At 50.3% G+C, this 16,033-nt stretch overlaps 1 protein-coding gene across 1 annotated transcript; it reads right to left on the reverse strand.

Annotated features, from left to right (window-relative positions):
* Positions 1–9,181: 9,181 nt before the first annotated feature.
* On the reverse strand, positions 9,182–15,744 carry SLC35E4 (solute carrier family 35 member E4). The gene is made up of 2 exons (XM_003994798.5): positions 14,374–15,744; positions 9,182–10,141 (listed from the first exon to the last, which is right to left on the reverse strand). The coding sequence occupies exons 1-2, from the start codon at positions 14,990–14,992 to the stop codon at positions 9,708–9,710; spliced, it is 1,053 nt and encodes a 350-aa protein (XP_003994847.1). The 5' UTR covers positions 14,993–15,744; the 3' UTR covers positions 9,182–9,707.
* Positions 15,745–16,033: the final 289 nt, after the last annotated feature.

The raw sequence follows: 16,033 nt of genomic DNA on the forward strand, positions 1-16,033 counted from the left end.
AAATAAATAAAAAACGTTGAAAAAAAAAAGTTTTAAAAAAACATGAACTTTTTTTTAATTTGTCAATGTTCACTTTATCATGTAGGATATGGTCTATCATGGTGAATGCTTTATGTGCACTTGAGGAAAAAAGGTTATTTTCGATAGAGTGGTCAATAAATGTAAATTTATTGATTGAAATTTATTGATTGATGGTGATGGTGGTGTCAATTCTTTTACACTCATCCTGATTTTCTGTTTACTTATTCTACTGATTACGGGGAAAAGAGTGTTGAGATATTTAACTGAAGTTGTAGATTTGTCTATACCTCCTTTCAATTCTATTAATTTTTGTTTCATGTATTTTGAAGCTTTGTTGTTAGGTACATACATATTTAGGATTGTTATATCTTCATGGTGAATTGACCCTTTTTCAATATGCAATGTCTCTTTATCCTTCTTAAGTTTTTGAAGTCTACTTTGATATTAATATAGCCACTCCAGCTTTGTTTTGAGTAGTATTTGCATACTTTTACATCCTTTTACTTTGAACCTACTATATCATTACATTGAAAATGGGTTTTTTTGAGACACATTATGGTTGCATTTTGTTTTTACACATCCAATAGGTCTTTAACTTGGTGTGTTTAGACCAAAATTATCAATATTTGGGTTTAGGTCTACCATTTTGTTTTCCATTTGCCCTCTTTTCTATTTGTTTCCCTTTTCCTGCTGTCTTTTGGATTATTGAATACTTTTAAAGTATTCCATTTTAATTTTATATAGTTTTCTTAGAGGTTACACTAGAGAATATAATATACATACTTAACTTTTCAGAATCTATTTAGAATTAATATCTTAATCACTTCCCTTTGATGTTCAGTGGATAATGTATTAGTTTTCTCTTGCTGCTAGAACAAATTGCCACAAACTCAGTGGCTTAAAACAATACCTATCAATATTTCACAATTTCTGTAGGTCAGAAGTCTCGTTGGGCTTGACTGAATCCTTTGCGTAGGGTCTCACAAGGCCAAAATCAAGATATTTCATAAGGCTGAAATTACATGCATTTTTTTTGTTGTTGTTGTTGTTTTTTGTCTTGTTTTTTACTGGAGGCACTAAGGAAGGATTCTGCTTCCAAGTGTATTGAAGTTGTTGACTGAATTCAGTTTCTTGTAATTGTAACACAAAAGACCCATTTCCTTGCTGTCAGGTGGGGGCTGGTCTTTTCTCCTGGAAGCTGCCCACATTCCTTCATAGGCTTTCCAGCAGGTTGAGTCCCTCTCACACTTTGAATACTGTGACTTTTCCCTCTGTTGCATCACTCTAAATCTAGCCAGAGAAAATTCTCTGCTTTTAAGGATTCATGTGATTAGATTAGGCCCGCCCAACATTCCAGATAATATTCATATTATTTTTAAAGTTTTTATTTATTTTTTATTTTTGAGAGAGAGAGAGAGTATGAGTGAAGGAGAGGGGGCAGAAAGAGAGGGAGACACAGAATCCAAAGCAAGCTCCAGGCTCTAAGCTGTAAGCACAGAGCCCGACACAGGGCTTGAATTTGTGAACCTCGGGATTATGATCTGAGCCGAACTCAGAAGCTTAACCGACTGGGCCAGCCAGGCACCCCAGGTAATCCTCATTTTAAAGTCCATAAGCTCAATTAGGTCTAAATGTTCCTTTTGGCATATAAAGTAACATTCACTGTTTCCAGAAAATTGGGCAGGACATCTTTGAGAGGGTTGGGCATTTCACCCACTTGATCTGTCTTCAAGTTTACAGACTTTCCTCTATCATCTCCATTCTGCTACTAAGGCCATCCAGTATATTTTCTAATTTTGATGAATATAATTTCTTAGCTTAAAACTTTCTATTTAGTTTTTTTTCTATAGCTTCTATTTTTCTGCTAAGTTTTTTCATTTCTAAAGTCTTTTTCCAATAATTCCGTCCAGGTCATCTCAGTGTTCAGACTTTCTTCGTTCTTTCTACATAGAGTAATTTTGGATTGTATCCTGAACATTTTGAATACTATGTTATGAGGCTGTAGCTCTTAGTTAAATCCTATGGAAAATGGTGAGTTTTTGTTTTAAGAGGCAGTTGCCCCATTGAGGTTCAGTTCTGATCTGCCTCCTATAGACTGTTAAAAACAACACTACAAACACAAAGCGCAAAATGGATTCATTTATGCTGAGCCCCATGTCACCAAACTGAGACTTTATTTAATTACAGTTTTGGCTCTACCAGAAATGGAATATTAAACCAGTCAATCAGAAGTTGCATGATCAGTACTAGTTAGGTAATCTGCCTGATAAATCCCTGCCATCCCCTAAAGAAAAATTACCTTGCAATAACCTACCCACTGTTTTGCCTAAAATAACTTTCTTGTACCTGCTCCCTTCTGTTTAAAAATGTCTTTCATTTTGTACAGCTCCTTGGAGCTCCTTTCTTTCTGCTAGATTGGATGCTGCCAGATTCATGAATTGTTGAATAAAACCTATAAGATCTTTAAAATCTACTCAGTTGAAGTTTGTGTTTTAAAAGAGCCATAGTGCCAACGTCATTTCAATTTTCAAAACTTTTGCAATGTAGTTTAGATCTGTCCTAAGTTTGTGCCACTCAGGGGCCAGTCTGAAATCTGGGCTACCTAGTTTAGTTCTGGAAGTCATTGGAATACTGTTTAGAGTCAGATCCATGCATGGAGGCTACCAGTTCATGTGGAACTTTATGGGATCTATTTCTCAAGCTCTCTCTTCTCCACGATCTCTGCCACACTTACGAGTTTTCTAGACCACCCATTCCCTGTTCCTCCAGCTAGAAATCAGGGCCTTTTGGTCTGCCTGCTCTGCAGCATACATTCTGTGACTGGGTCTGCTCTGGGGCCAAGCGACAGGATGAAGAGATAAAAGGTAATGAGAATTCCTCCCCCTGCCCCTCCCTTCCTCCCTCCATACACACTTTTCTTATGGCGACAGTTCTTTTGTTCAGAGAGCAGGATTCCCCTCAGAGTTTGGTGTGCTTTCCTAGCTGCCACTGCCACTGCTGCTGCCCTGAGTTCTAGCTTAAGTATGAGGCTTGCCTGGGGATAGGGCAAAAGAAGAGAAAAGTCGGGGTTGGTGGGGGGGGGAGGATTTCCCTTACTTTGTTCTAAAGGGGCCCTCCTTTCTACTCCTCAGACCAGGAAGATGGCTTCTCTTGGACTGTTTTCTTCCACGTCCAGTGCACAGGTCTAGGAGTCACTCTGCCTCTGAGACCAGGCCAGGAGATACAGGAACAAAAAACAAACAGGAAGCTCACCGCCAGATTGTTAATACTTCAAGCTCTGATTCCCTTTCCCAAACCACCTGCTATACTTTCATTTTCAGAGTCCTCAGAGAGCTGCTCCATTCTGTCCAGTGTTTTTAGTTGCACTTGGGGGAAGGACAGATGATGCTTACTCTATCTTACTCAGAACTGGAACCCTAAGAAATTTATTTTTAAAAATATGTGCCCATTTGCAGAAAAAGGAAAACAAATATAGTCCACCTACAATACTATCTTCAGGCAATAACGAAGTCAGCATTTTAGTGTACTGGTATATTTCCTTCTATGCATTTTTTTTTTTTTGTAGTTGGAGAAATATAATTTTGGATCTTCCTTTTGAAAATAATCTTTTTAATTTTCAGAATTGGTTGTGGTAGGACCAGGATTTCACATCCTAAGTGGAGGAGGTTGAGATCAAGGGCTCTTGGGAGGGTTCAAGTCCTTTTCCCAAAAAGTTCGCTTCATTCCTTCAGACTCAGGAGAGTAGCCCTTTACTCAAACAACATAGGAAAAGTAGGTCATGTTGGAGCTTTGACATAGTCCTGTAATAGGGGAAAATGAAGTGATCCTCACAGCCCAACATCCTGGCCTGGAGCAGGGATTCCAGGTCTCTGTGAGATTTTATGAACCTTTAACTTTCCCACTTTATTTTTTTTAAGCTTATTTATTTATTTTGAGAGAGACAGGGACTGTGAGAGTGGGGGAGGGGCAGAGAGAAAGGGAGAGAGAGAGAGAATCCCAAGCAGGCTCTACACTGCCAGCACAGAGCCTGATTCAGGGCTCAAACTCATGAACCTGTAAAATCATGACCTCAGCCAAAACCAAGAGTTAGACACTTAACAAACTGAGCCACCCAGGTGCCCCTAACTTTCCCACCTTAAAAGTCCAGAATTACTTTCTTTTTTTATGATGAATTAAAGAATTAATGTGGTTTAAGAAGTTTCTGTGAAATTCATAATACCCTGTCAGATAAATAGTGACATGATAGTGGCCCTGGTGATTTCCCTGAACAACATGTGTTAAGATGGTGATCCTATTACAAACCCCAAGGACAGTTAGCTCTCGACCCTGAAGCACACAACCCTGCTTACCTATCTCTGGGATATTACATCCAAATGCCCTAAGAATCCTTCAAACTCCACCTCTGGATTTAGGATCTATATCACGTAACAAGCTTGAAAGAGAATCAAAAGATGGATTTTCATCCTGCTTTGTGAGTTCAGGCAGACCCTGGAATTTTTCTGGAATTCTGCCCGCTCTGTAAAATGCGAGTGACAATGGCATCTATGGTGATTCTAAGAATGTGTCCCACAGACCTCCAATAACAGAAAGAAAAACTGACCAAGGGCAGGGTGAAATCCATCACCATGTTTATGCTGAGGCTTGATTTCCCTCAAACTCCTTCTAGCCAGTTCCTGAGTACAGCAGGGATGTACTCAGTAAGGCAGACCCAGTCCTAGGAGACGTGGGACTCTTCTGGTTGGCTTCTTTGGCTCAAGGACTCTGATGGCCCTGCCGAACCTTCCTTAGGCTGCAGCATGGTCAGGAACGTTTCTCCCCAACCATGCTCCCCTCTCTTCTCCACTCAGAGTCTGATTTAAATCATGATCTGACAACTCTCCCAGCCTCCCCAGCTTCCTTCCCATTTTCTCTCACAAACGTTTGCCCTCATAAAACCCTTGTACTTTTCATTCCACCTTGGTGTCTGCTTCTCAGAGGACCCAGAGTAATACACTATCCTACCACCTCTCAGAGTTTCCAAGAGACATCCAAAAGCAGAAAGCTCTCAACACATGTAACAGCCTCTTGCCACAAATCTTTTTAGACTTCCCCTTGACAAAACATTTGTAATTCTTTCCCCCTGAAGACAAAAATGTTTTGTTGACTGAGCTGGGGGATACCTGGCTGGTAGCTTCTATGACAGACACTCCCTGTCAACCTGAGCCATACCCTCCATAACTTCACACCCTGGCTCTGTTCTCGGAGCACAGTGGGGAGCAGGATATGGCAGAATCCAAAAACTTAGGAGGTGAAATCCTAGCCCTGCTGTTCATTCTTTGCATAAGATTTTTGCTATGGTCTGAATATTTGTGTCCGCACCCCCCACTCAATTCATATGTTGAAAGCTTAATGCCCAAGATGATGGTATTAGGAGGCAGGGTCTTTGGGAGGTGTTGGGGTCATGAGAGTGTACCCATCATAAATGAGATTAGTGCCCTTATAAAAGAGGCCCTGGAGAGCCAGCTAGCCCCATCTGCCTTGTAAGGATACAACAAAGTGACCCAGAAGAGGCCCCTCACCGACCATGCTGGCACCCAGGTCTCAGACCTCCAGTCTCCAAAACTGTAAGAAATTTCTGTTGTTTATTTCTTACAGTTTTGGAGCCTGTGGAATTTTGTTATAGCAGCCTGAACAGACTAAGATAATCATCTTGGTTCTTCCTCCTCTTTGGGCTTTAGTTTCCTCATATGTTTGACAAGGACTGAATTAGATCTGTGGTTTTCAAACAGGGTTCCTGGGAAATTTAGCAGCAATGCCTCAGGGGTAAGAGGTTTCCTGGTTCATCTAAGGCCACTCAGCTTTCATTTGCTATCCGACTTCAGCATAGTATGCAGGGACAAGTGTTCTTCCACCAAAGAAAGTTTATGTACAAAGAGAAATGGCCTAGTCCAGGCAGCAGGTGCTGCTGGGCCAGAATCTACCCAGTTGGGATGCTTGGCAGTGCTTAGAGAAGGAAGGAGGGTCACATGAGGGTTGTGGCTGTCAGGAGCAGGCAGTAGGAGGTCTAGATACTGGAAGGTTCCATCAGGCACCGGGAGCAGATCTGGCCTCATATAACTGGAAGAAATCAGAGGGAGGGGGCTTGGAGATATCAGAGCATCCAGGGCTTCAAATAGACCAAGGAGTCTGCAAGTGGGGAGCAGAGAAAGCAGCCTCCAGCCCTCATTGAGCAAACATTTGCCAAGTGACCATGGTGGGCAGGATCATATAGTATTTTATCGGGGAGGATGCGGAGATATGGTTGACAAGATCCACCTGGAGCAGGAGGCTCCCAGACTAATTCCCCATGGCCCCAAGCTGTGTCCTCCTCAATCACTCACTCAGCCAACATTCACTAATGTGGTAGCCAGCCTGAGATGACCTCAAAGATCCTCTACTCTTGGCATTCATGCCCTAATGGTAGTCAAGGTGGGAGGGCCCATACTGAATGGAGTTGACTTAAGCTAGCAGAGAAATAACAGTATTAGAATTAAATAATAAATGAAGATATTAGAGAAATAAGTGTGACTTTTGAGATTGAGTCAAGAAGGCCATTGTGGCTTTTTGCTCTCCAACTACCATGTCATGAGGACACTCAAGATGCCTTGTGGAGAGGCCCATGTGGCAAGGAACTGAGGCCTCCTGCAGCCATGTGAATGACCGATCTTGGAAGTGGACCCTCCAGCCCCAGCCAAACTTGCATATGACCACAGCCCTGGCCGATATCCAGAATTATTCCACTAAGCCACTCCCAAATACCTGATGCACAGAAACTGTGAAATAATTCATATGTGCTGCTTTAAGCCATAATGTCTAGAGATAATTTGTTACCCCAAACCTATACAATTTATGGTACTCTGTGCTGTGCCCAAAACACTGTTCCCATTGTCATCTGAACCACTACAATACCTCTTCCCTGGTCTTTCTACCTCCTGTCAATATCCCCTCCACATAGGATCCAGACTGTACTAAAGGGCCATTATCAGGAAATGCTTATTGAACATCATGGCTCTTGCCTGCTCAAAACCTCTCATGGCTCTCCATCACATTTTGTGTTATTTCCAGGATGTACTGGCAACTGAGCAGGAGCAGTGAGATGGTGGAGTTTCTGGCATCCCAGAGCTGATTCTGGAGCAGAGCAGGGAGCGAGAAGAGTCCTTGTTTGCACTGGCCCCCTGGAATGACAATCCAAGGGCCCCCTGGGGAGGCCGGGAGGGGCCTCCTGGCAGCTGGGGCTAAGACAAGGCAGCAGCTTTGTTCTGAATCCACAATGGCAGGATGCCCAGCACAGACCCAGCTTCCCTGGCTTCCTCCAAAGCAGGGCAAGGGGGTGGGAGCTAGGGCATCCACCCCGCTGTGCTCCAAAAGCACTCTCTGGGGGCTCTCAGTGTGCAGTGGAAGGCTGGGTGGGAGGGGGATGGCTAGTGTTAAAAGCCTTGGGAAGGAACTGTGAAGTGTCTGTGTGAGTTAGTCTGCTAACATTTCTTAAGGCCTATTAAGTTTCAGGCACTATTGCTAAGCACTTCCTACACATTAGCCCACTGCAGCCTCCTGGAGCTAGACAGGGTTGGGTTCTACTGCTGCCCCCACTTAACACACAGAGGCACAGGCGAAGGCCTTTTTCCCGGGTCACACAGCTTAGACACACCAGGGCTGGGGTTTGAACCCAAGTCTGACCCCTAGTATTCTCTTCCACCTACTCTATCCATGCCAGGTATTGGTACTGGGGAGACAGCCGTGAGCAGGACAGCTGTCTTCGCCCTCCCAGAGCCCCTCCTGGTGGAGAAGAGAGGTGATAAACTAGTTCTAAGAGTGGGATGTGCTCAACACCCCCCCTGAAGTACAGGGAGCTGGGCTGACCTTTAGCTGTGGCTCTCAACTTAGCTTGGCATGGGGCAGGGCAGCGGTGCGGTTAGGAAAGAGTTTCCCAAGGAAGGGGACATCTGTTCTCCTGGGTACAGACATTGAGGCGTGGAGAGGCAGAGTGACTTGCCTGGGGCAATCATCTAGTAAGAAGCAGAGCCTAGAGGGGCAGGGGCCCTTGGTGGGGATCACCCCCAACTAAGCCTTTCTTACCAGTTATTCTAGCAATCCTCACTGCCCACTCCTAATGAAATGACTCTGTGATGCCAAGAGATACCAAAACAGATCACACTGTGAGAAAGGGTTTTCTGATGGGGGGGGGGGGGGGGGGAGGGTGTGCTTTAAACATGACCTTGAGGGAATCTCCTCAATGCAGGATGGTCCTGAGTCTGGTGACAAGCCAGCCCCCCGCCAAGCACAGCTCCAATTCCCCCCTGCCCTAACCCCACAACCACCAAGGGCTGGCTTTGATCTGCCGGGTTTGGGGATGGGGGTGGGATAGGCTCACTCTTCAGCCAAGCATTCCATGGGGACCCAGGAGCCAGGGCAAGGGTGCTACAGGGAGGATCTTGCTATGGCTGTGGGCTCCCTTGAATGGGGGAAGGGTCCTGGGTACCAGTGAGGTTCTGCCGAACCAAAGATATCTAATCTGTCCTCTCTGGCCAAGCCTCAGAGTGGAGGCTGGAAATGCCCAGGCTGCACAGGGACAGGGCTGGGCCAGTGGCATCTCTGAGTCACAGGCAGGGTGGGTAGTGAGTGACTCAGCCTGGGCCCACTTCCCCTCCACAAGGCCAGCCGGGTGGAGGCCAGGGCCAGGAAACCCTGTGCCTGTCCTTCCCAGGCCAGGTGCCTGAAGGAAGTCAGTGAGGATGGAAGGTAGAGCCCAAGGAGAGAAGAAGTGAGACAGGAGCCTGGTGAGGCCACAGGGGCCAGAACCCGGGGATCTTATGGTCTGGGGCAGGAAGTTCTGACTTTGTCCCAGAAGCAGTATAGAGCCCCAGAAGGTGTGTGTTTTAGAAAGATCCCTCTGGGGCTACGTGTAAGGTGGAGTGGAGGGGCCAGAGCAGAGCAGGGAGGAAGCTACTGCCACCATCCAGAATATGAGCAATGGTGGCCTGGCCAGTGGAGGGACTTTAGAGAAGGGGGCTAGGTTGGGGACCCAGACAGGCTATGACAGGTAAGGAAGGATGTCCCCGTTTCTGGGTGGGTGGCGGTCACCAGCAGGCCCAGAGCTCTCCCTGTATTTCCTTGGTTGTAACCCTGAGCAATGACACAGGTATACAAGCAAAAATAGTTTATTTAAGGATGGAAGACCCAAAATTGGGGGGCCCAGGGGTGAGGCTACAGCAGCTGCCTGGAATTGGCATAGATGACCCCAATCCCCAGGGGATCCCAGCAACAAAGAAGCCCTTCCCTGGGCCCCCTAGCTGCCTCCCCCACTTCCTGGAGGAAGGATTGTGCAATCGCCAAGAATCATCATCGTCGTCATCAGAACGTGGTGAGGTTTTCCAAATTTTTGGAGTAGTAGTTGATGCTAATCATAATAATCAGTCCGACAAGCACAGTGACTGTGCCAGGTCTGGACCCACCATCCAGTGGTGAGTGAGGTCTATGATGAGAGGCAGGCAGGGACAGGAGGTGGGTGTCTGGGAATCCCCATGCCAGCTTCCAAGGTGGCCTTTCCAGAAGGCCCCTCTCTCTCCCATGGCCCCAGTAGCTGCCTGCTCTCCACTTTTCCCATGGCCACTGGCCGAGGTTGGATTCAGGCTGGGGCTGTTCCAGGAGCCCACATATTCCCCTAGATGTCATAGACCCTTGCCAGTCTGGTCCCTCCGCCAGAGGCCACGGCGGGCAGCCCAGGAGGCCACGAACTCGCAATTGTGGTAAAGGAACATTCCTGAAAGGGTGAGTGCAATGCCCACATAGCTGAGGGCGCTGAGGCGGCTGCCAAACAGGAGCCGGGACAGGATGAGGTTGCCCACGACAGTGAGGTTGCCCAGGACATGGACGGTGAGGGCAGAGGTGAGAGCCAGCAGGGAGAAGCTGGCCAAGTTGTAGAGCACGGACAGGAGGCAGCTGATCAGGATGCAGGCCCAGAGGTGGGAGTTGGTGGGAGCGGGCGGCGGTGCCACACCAGCCTCCAGCACCAGGGCCGCGCCCGCCAGCAGGCAGAAGCTGGGCAGCGAGGTGGCGTACAGCAGGGTCACCGCGTCCAGCCTCTCCTCCTGCAGCAGGGCACCTGCAACCAGGACAGCAGCCATCAGCAACCGGAGGCAGACAACCCCCACTTGGCTAATCCGGCATGGCCTCCGGGGCCCATCACTCTGGAAGCCTGCCTCAATCCCTCGGGCAGAATCAGTGGCTCCTGCTCCGTAACATGACGGACAAGAACCCAGTCACACCACCTGGGTTGTGACCTGTATCCACTCCTTACCAGCTGTGACCTCGTACTTAACCTCTGTATCACCTGCAAAGTTCAGTGATAACCACACCTAATACGCAGCATTGTTGTAAAGATTAAAATAGATAACATTATAAAGCCTTTGTAAGGTAAATGCTCAGTAAATGTAAAAAGATATGATCAATAAACATGAAGCATGGCTCTAAAAAAAATCTTCAGGGGCTCGCAGGCCCTGGAGAAAAATATCCGAGGTTCGTAACCTGCTCAGAAGGTCCTGTGCCAAGGGACACCGACCCACCTTTCTTGGCCTTAGTCCTTACCACACCCACTACCCCACACCACAGCTCCCACCACCAAAGCAGGGACAGACCAGTAGAAGGTCCCAGCTCTGCCACTGACTAGCCAAAAAAAAAAAAAAAAAGTGTTACAATAATGAATTGTTTGAGTCAAATGGTGGGTTCATTCATTGCTTCATTCACTTATGACCCCTGGGATGACTAAGAACAACAAGAAAGTCATTGTTTGCGCTTGGCTGTCACTCACTGTTTATAACTGATCACTAAGGCTTGTCAAGATGAATCCAGGCCTAAGAGGAAACCTTTTAGTTTTGCAGAGAAGGAGAGGATCCTACCAGCTTGCATACGTGTGATTGTCTGCCTGCATGTGTGTGTGTGTGTGTGTGTGTGTGTGTGTGTGTGTGCGTGCGCGCGCACATATGTGTTATTGCCCAGCTGGTTCACAAAGGAAGCAGTGCCCATCACCAAAGTCAGACACTGCTTCGGTGAAATGATAGTATTTGCACGGGCAATGATGTTTTGGGGCCTCCTCCAAGCTTTAGTGGAGAGAGATGAGTAATCGATGGAGGCCCCCCTCCCAGGGCTCTTGGAGCCTCTGTGCATTTTCTGACACACGCTTTCCAAAGAGCTACAAGGGGTGCTTACTCATAGGCTAGAAGAGGAAAACTGTATTTCTCTCTCTCGATTTCATTTTGATGTTTTGGCTTTGTTCTCTAGGCAACAGTTCCTCCAGCGTTTCTAGAAATGAACAGATAATTGAAATGTCTCCTGCTCATTCACTCCAAATTTAGCACCATTACAAGCAGTGTGTGGCTTGTACGTTTAAGGTCCAATCGTTGGAAGGTGTTTAGGGTTTCAGGTGAACTTCACCTCTGTGAGGCAGCCAGGGAGGGAAGTCCTAACCTCCCCCCACCATCCCCAGCCCCTTGTGCCTATTCTACATCCCACCCAGCCCTCTGCCTCCCTTCCCTGCAGCCCAGGGGAAAAAGCAATGATTCTCCACCACAGGCCACTCACCCCACCCAAGCCCCCCAAATGCCAGCCTCTCATCCTGCCTCCTTAATGACCTCTCCCCTGTTAGTCCCACCAAACCCTCTATCTCAACCTCTCCTTCTCTAAAGACATTTTTGTTTCAGCATCTGAACACACCCAGGCTTCTGCCACATTCAGACAAACATGTCCTCTAGACCCTCTGTTCCACTGCCTGCTGGCTTATCCCATTTTTGTTCCTTCACTTGCTGTGTGACATCACACAAGTCACTCTGTGTCTCGTCTCCTCATGTGTGCCTGGGGAAGGTGACAACAGCCCCCTCACTGGAGTGTGTGAGATGCTGAGCTTATGGACTGGTGCCCAGCAGCAACTGCTCACTATGACAGCTGTCATGATCCCCCACACAGCTCCTGCTGGCTGACACCTGTGCCCTGGCAAGGTCTGCTTCCCACTCCCAGAATGCCCTCCTGCATAGAGTTGGGCACAGTGGGGGCACATAGTGAGGGCTCAGCAAGTGTTCACTACTACTATGATCTTATTTTTATCATCATTGCATGCCTCCTCCCCCAGGTAGCCTCCCCTGGTCTCCCCAGGAGGAAGAAACCGCCCCTGACCACACCTGTGCCCGCCTTGGCTCTAGAACTTTTCTCTTGCCATAGTAATCTCTGTTTCTGAGTGCATCTCCCCACCAGCCGGAGAGCTCAGGCAGGGATCAGGTCAGGTTGCTCTCTGATGCAGGTGGGTACAGCTAAAAGCAAGTTCAGCAAGCTGCCCCCCCACTTTCCAGTCTTTTTGTGAGTGTAGACCCCCTGGGCCTGCAACTGGCCCAGGTCGGAAGGAAGCTACTGGCCCTGCCTGTGGCTGCCTGGATGCTCCTCTTCCTGGACTTTCATGCCTACTGCCATGGAGTCTGCTCTCAGGAAAGGAGCGGATATCTGTCATTTACACTCTAGTCTGAATCTGGAACCCCTGGAAGTAGACACCTCCTCTTGTCCAAAACCCAACTCATTTCCTGGCTCCAGTCTGTTTCTCCCCATCCCACCTCTGTTGGTGAGGCCTCCAGCCTCCCAAGCGCCCTCCTTAACACTCTAGGCCATGTAGCCTAACCAGCCTGCCAATTATTCTGTCAGAGCCATTAATAACACCACCACCTAAGGAGTACTTGCCCTGTTCCAGGCCTCAGGCCAGGTGTTGGGGACAAGGAGATGCCCAAAACCAGTCCATGCCCACTCAGAGCTCCTGTCTGGGGGGACACAGACAGGTAACCAAGTGGCTACAATACAGGACATTCAGAGTTGTGATAGGGGAAGTAGAAGATGCTGTGGGAGCCTGGAGGAAGCACCCAACCAAGCCACCTCGAGGGCCAGGCAGTTGACACTTGAGAGAGAAGGCTGGCAGCAGCCAAGAAGCAGCCCAATGCCAGGCACCTGCTGTTCCGTGCCCGTGTGCCTGTGGCCTGGGCGAGAAGCACTGGCCTCAGCAGGCATGGCATGGGTCTGAAAGCTGGGGCCTTCCCAGGTAAGGTGGGGGGGCAAGAGGTCAGGTTTCCCATTGCGACTCCTGCCCAGAGCTCAGGCCCGAGCTTAGTCACCAGCTCTCATGTAACTGGGAGGGCAAAAATAGAACTGACTTTGGCCATGCCTCAGGGCCCAGTATGGGGACAAGGCCTCTGAGTGCTGGCTCTAAAGATGCCAGGGCAGGGGCTGAGCTCTAACTTCAACTTTCTCTTGCCTTCAGGCTGCCCCAAACCCCAGCCTAGCACCCTTGGAGCCCCCTCTTCCTTCTCCCAGGCTTGGGTCACAGATCTCAGAGCTGGAAGGGAGAGACAGCAGGAGACCCCTGGGACTCCCAACAATTCCAGCCCTCCTCCACTGAACAGATAAGGAGACTGAGGCCCAGATAAGACCCAGATCTGCTGAAGGCTGACCAACAAGTATGAACAAGGGTGTGGCTAGCACCCAGGCCTCCTACCCCAAATGGGCACCTTGCCTTCCCCAGCCTCTCCCTTCAGTTGAGGAAGAGAGAGAGTGAGGACTGTGACTTGGATGCCCCTTGATAAGCCACAGGAAGGCATCCTCCACCATCAGACACAGTGATTTGGCAGGGTCTAGGCCTGGAGCCTCCACTTCACCTTCTCCCAGAGCCCCCTGGCTCCTTTCCTCAGAGGTGAGGTGACCCGGGGCACCTCTAGGTCTCAGTTCCATGGGCTATAAAACAGGGATGAAGGTGGTGGTTGCCATGACAATTCAAGGTCAACACCCAGCATGGGGCCTGTTACACTGCAGCTCCCACTAAATATCACCTCACCTCCCAGATCCCGGCTCAAGGTCTTGCCCTCTTTCTCTCTCCCAGGTCCCCACTATCAGATTCCCCTCTGGGTCCACAGCCTTATACCACATCACTTGGACAGCATGGAGTCTGACTGCCTGGGTTCAGATCTTGTCTCTGCTGCTCACTGGCCACATGACCCAGGACAAGTCTCTCTACCTGTCAGTGGGAACAATATTGTGCCTTCCTTAATCAGGGCAGTATGGAGATCCAAAGAGATAAAACACGAGACACAGATCAACGGCAACTATTATTAAATATCGGTTGGGGTCTAGAGCCTAAGTTTGGGGCCTGGAGTTCACTGAGCTGTTGGCCCTTCCTGAGTCTCAGTTTCTGCCTCTTCCAAAGTCATGAACCTCAGTTTCTTCATCTGGAAAATGGGATAACAGCCATGCCCCTCCCAGGATGACCCAGGCCACACAACCACCCCAGTCCCCACCTCCTCAACCACTCACTCTGCTGAATGGACTTGAGGCCACGGAGGCAGGTAGCAGCCAACAGGAAGCCACAGCCAGCGGGAGGTGTCCGGAGCTCACCAGCCAAGCTGCAGGCAGCCCCCAGGCAGAGTGGGCCCATGGCAGCAAATTGTAGCGGGTGGTGGCGACGGCCGAGCAGCAGCGCTGACAGGGCCAGCGTGATCAGTGGTGTAGTAGTGGTGGCCAGTTGTGCCAGGTCTAGGGGCACAGCGCTCAGGCCCACGTTGCCACAGGCCATCGAGGTGCCGAAGGTGAAGCTAAGCAGCAGCACTTGGCGGCGGGTGCGGCTGGGCATGGGGCGCTGTGCCCCCCAGCGGCATGCCAATGCTGCTGCCAGCATGTGCAGCGCTGAGAGCAGGAGGGGCCGCCCGAAGCCATGCACAGTGAAGATCCACTTGTTGAGGCTCGACATGCTGGCTCCTGCCAGCAGCCACACCAGCGCTGCCACTGCCACCCTGACCCGGCCAGGCCGACCAAGGGCCTGGGGAGTGTCGGGGGGCCACTCGGGGGACCCAGCCACCCGAGCACCACTGGCCACTGCCACTGCCTCCGCTGAGGTCATCCTGCTGTCATGGTGCTCCAGTGGGCAGCGACACATCCGTACCAGTGGGTCTGGGGCAGAAGGACAGCTCCCCAGTGACCAGCTCTGGGCCACCAGAGAGTCCCACTCTGGGCCAGGCCTGATCCCAAGTTCCTCGGGTCCTGGGCCCAGTCTCAGACAGGTTAAGGCACTGCTTCTTGTGCCAGGCCTGTGCCAGCCAAGGTCCAGGAGCTATGCTGTATTCCTGGCTCGGGCAGGACAGAACCCAGGTCGTAGCTGCTGGGATGCCAGGCTCTCTGGTGCTCCAGCCTGGCCTAGTAAGCTGCAGGCACCTCTGCTCAGTCCTAGGTGAAGTCTCCACTCTTCTTCCCGCTTTTAAGCCCACTCCACAATTAGATGGAACCCTCGTTCCTTTTTCTCTTTGGTCCAGACCCCGCGACCTAATGCTTGTTCAGGCCGGGCCCAGGCCTGGCAGGGGCGATCCGGGCACACGCTCCCGGTGGCGTCCGGTGGTCGCGGCTCGCTCCCTCCGCCAGTGCGCCCAGGCCCTGCGGCTGGCTGACACACCGGCCCGCGCTCAGGCTGGTGCCAGGCGACGAGCTCGGCTCGGTTAGGCTGCGGCAAGGCCTGTATTTTAGCCCCGGCTCCGGCTCCAGCTCCTGGCGGCTCCGGCTCCCGGCGGCTCGGGCTGCGGCTGCGGCTCCGGCTCCGGCAGCACCTCCCGCCAGGCTTCAGCCCGAGCCGGCGCGGCGGGCGAGGCCCCGCGCTCTAGACCCCGCCTCCACCGCCGCCGCCCGCGCCCCACCCGGAAAGTTGGGGGGAGCCCCCAGCACCGCCCCTGGCCAGGCACCGCCCCCGGAGCCCGGTGGGCGGTCTCGCTCCGCCCCCACGCCGCCTGCTCACAGCCCCTCCTCCATCCTCCAAGAAGTCTTCCCCTCAGCCGAGCCCCCCAGCTGGGGTGTTCATGCTGCCTGTTCCTTACTCCTCCCACCAGTGCGGGATCAGACCCCTTCACACCCAGCGCCAAGGCAAGCCCCCATAGAGACCAACACGAGGCGGGGACAACAGGGTGCCTTTCTGAGGGATCTCAATAAAATC

Source organism: Felis catus, chromosome D3, assembly GCF_018350175.1.
Source record: "Felis catus isolate Fca126 chromosome D3, F.catus_Fca126_mat1.0, whole genome shotgun sequence".
NCBI lineage: Eukaryota > Metazoa > Chordata > Mammalia > Carnivora > Felidae > Felis > Felis catus.